The sequence below is a fragment of the Oncorhynchus masou genome, chromosome 32, assembly GCF_036934945.1.
Source record: "Oncorhynchus masou masou isolate Uvic2021 chromosome 32, UVic_Omas_1.1, whole genome shotgun sequence".
NCBI classification, from domain to species: domain Eukaryota; kingdom Metazoa; phylum Chordata; class Actinopteri; order Salmoniformes; family Salmonidae; genus Oncorhynchus; species Oncorhynchus masou.
In genome coordinates this window covers 67587538-67590203 of record NC_088243.1, presented here as the reverse complement: position 1 = coordinate 67590203, position 2666 = coordinate 67587538, and the positions used below count along the sequence as shown (strand labels likewise).

Sequence of the window (2666 nt, the reverse complement as noted above, 5' to 3'; positions counted from 1 at the left end):
AGGCTAAAATAGTGACGTTATCAGCACGCTTGACTTATATAGTTAAAACGCAATTTAGCAATTAACATTCTGGCATCCTAAATGAATGTATTCATCACTGACAAAAACATGTCATTACTGAAGTCGTTGATCGTTTGAAATGCTTCAACTGCAATTAACTCTTTCAGGGAATACTTTGTTAGTATGTAAGCATTTGAGATGCTGCTGAATAAACTGTTTTAGATGGTCTTGACAGAAGCAGACGTTTAAAAGACACCAAGAATACAGTGTGGTGAAGTTAAGATACAACACCCAGAATGATAACAAGAGATTAGCCACTTTTTATTGAGAAAGAGTCCCAAAGATAAACAAGTTAGCACACATTCCATATACAAAATGTCAGTGAGAATAGTCTGGATATGTGATGATGAGGTTGATTCGATAACATACTGTTGTATTGTTCACCACAAAAAAAAATCAACAGTGATACCAATAGTACATTGCTCCCTTTACATATGTGAGAGGAGGTTATCGTGTGTTAGATCAGGTTATTCAAATGCAAAAGTAACATTGGGCTTTCTGAAACTGTCTGTGTTTGCCTAAATTAGAGGTGTGTGTCTGTAAAAGCTGTTTCAAAGCTCCTACCTAAAAAAAAGCTTCTGGGGGTTGTGTTGTATCCAAAAATGTAACGTTTCCTTGGAAACGTATCCTACAAAATAACTGATATTGAAAATCTGTCACCGCCAAATGATCCGCATTAATAAGTACTGCATGTAATTGTAAAAAAAATAAATAATAATAATTAGTGAAGGGTTGTACAATTTTAGAAGGTATTATTTATACTTGTCATATAAAATATAAAATATATATATATATTATGTCTAGTGTCCTATTTCCAGTCTCAAACATTTAGTCTCACAACTTCAACATTAAAATGGAAACGCATATAGTCAACATTTTAAAAGCAAAGTTAAATGAAATAATATGTAATTGAGGCAATGACATGCAACTAGTGCTGAGTTTTACACTCAGGCTAATACAAAGTCTGTTGAGATAACTTGAAAGCTGAAGAGAAAAAAAGCTGTTGAAATATCACTGTCTTAGCTTGTAGAACTGTACAAAATGTCTTAGCCATAAAACTGTTACAAAACGTACAGAATGTATTGACTACATTCGCTTGGATGACAGTGACTGATTATATTAGGACTATATTCATACCTACTGGCACTACATTTTGGCACTCTTTACCTATTTGGCATTTTTAAACGACCATTTTGACCATTGTGTGTTTCTTTTCCTCTCACAGCAAAACATATAATACAATAGAGTGGGATGTCATGGACTGGACTGCTACCCTGGTCCTTGACAGAAAGAAATACAAACAGCAAAATACTTCAAAACAATCAAATAACATTCAAAAAAAGACATAATTGTGCCACCCACTTGAACAAGTAAAAGGCATAGGTAAATTATTGATTTTAAATGTCAAGCATTGCTAAGTATTTTATATCAACAGCAAATGTTAAAGAATAAGATTTACAGGAAAGTTTACAATAGTAATAAATTACATGATTTAAACATTTCAACCCCATTAGCAACATATTGGGCTTTTAAATATGGAACTACAAGATGTTAAGCTATTGTTATTTCACTATACTCACACATTAATATGTTTATATTCAACCAGTATGTAAGCAGGATTATGTAAAAGCAATTTTGTGAAAATACATACAAATATTTTTTCCATATAAGTTTTTCTTAAATTTTCTATAGAAAAAGACATTTCACATCTCAATGCAAATTAAGTCAAGTATGCTTGAAGGATCTCGGGGTTAGCGGTGGAGGCTACAGAAACAATAACTCACCCCCCCCCCCCAGTTGAGATGACAGACCTCCCATTAGCAGCTGTTACAGTCAATAAAGCCTCCTAAAACTCAGATAGATAGTAAATGATGATGTCACCGGTTTACAAAAAACGACCTCACTTTTTATTCCCGAGATTAAATTCCATCGAGAGGGAGAGCATTTTGTTTCGTGAGAAATAAAGAGCGAAAAGAAGGAAATGTCTTCATGCCACCATAATGTGAGGACCCTCAAACCATTCAATGAAGACCGAGAAAAAGAAAGTGCGAAGAAAGAGGGGCGGGGGAAAAGACAACTGTTCTATTGAAACCAGTGTAAGGCACTCGAAAGGTTCTTATCGATCAGGAGAGATCTGTCAAGCTGACGTTCATTCCCATGCCAGGTCTCACGTAAGGTACCGCATGCACTGCTTTCGGAAACTCTGGAGTCATCACACGGCCGTTCTCCCCAGTACTCCCCGTTATAGACAGCCTCGCTTTGCTCCTCATCGCGTCCGTGAAGGTCACCTAACACACACACCCACACATGTGCAAACATACACACACAAGCCATCACACATACACACACATGCGTACACACACAGACAAGCAACACACACATATACACATACAAGCAACACACACGCAGACACGGTTCCCAGCACACGTGCAGACACACACAATAAAACCAGGTTAGTTCCAGACAGCCCTTCCAACCTAGTAAACTTAAAATTTTAAATGTACAAATATGAGAATGCAGATGCGAACCAAATATGACTTGATTTCCATGGCTATGACAAAATGATGGATGCAAATGCCCATGTATAGCTTGATGTGCATGATCAT

At 36.3% G+C, this 2666-nt stretch overlaps 1 protein-coding gene across 7 annotated transcripts in view; it reads right to left on the bottom strand.

Annotated features, from left to right (window-relative positions):
• Nucleotides 1-308: 308 nt before the first annotated feature.
• The window catches only part of LOC135526501 (glutamate receptor 2), a 64206-nt gene continuing 61848 nt past the window's right edge, over nucleotides 309-2666 (bottom strand). For 5 of the 7 annotated variants that reach the window (XM_064954924.1, XM_064954917.1, XM_064954919.1 and 2 more), the window contains exon 16: nucleotides 309-2348. In XM_064954924.1, coding sequence (XP_064810996.1) covers nucleotides 2184-2348 — 165 coding nt within the window. In that variant the 3' untranslated portion in view covers nucleotides 309-2183. The remainder of the gene's footprint in view (nucleotides 2349-2666) is intronic. The other 2 variants (XM_064954921.1, XM_064954922.1) reach the window with 1 other exon arrangement.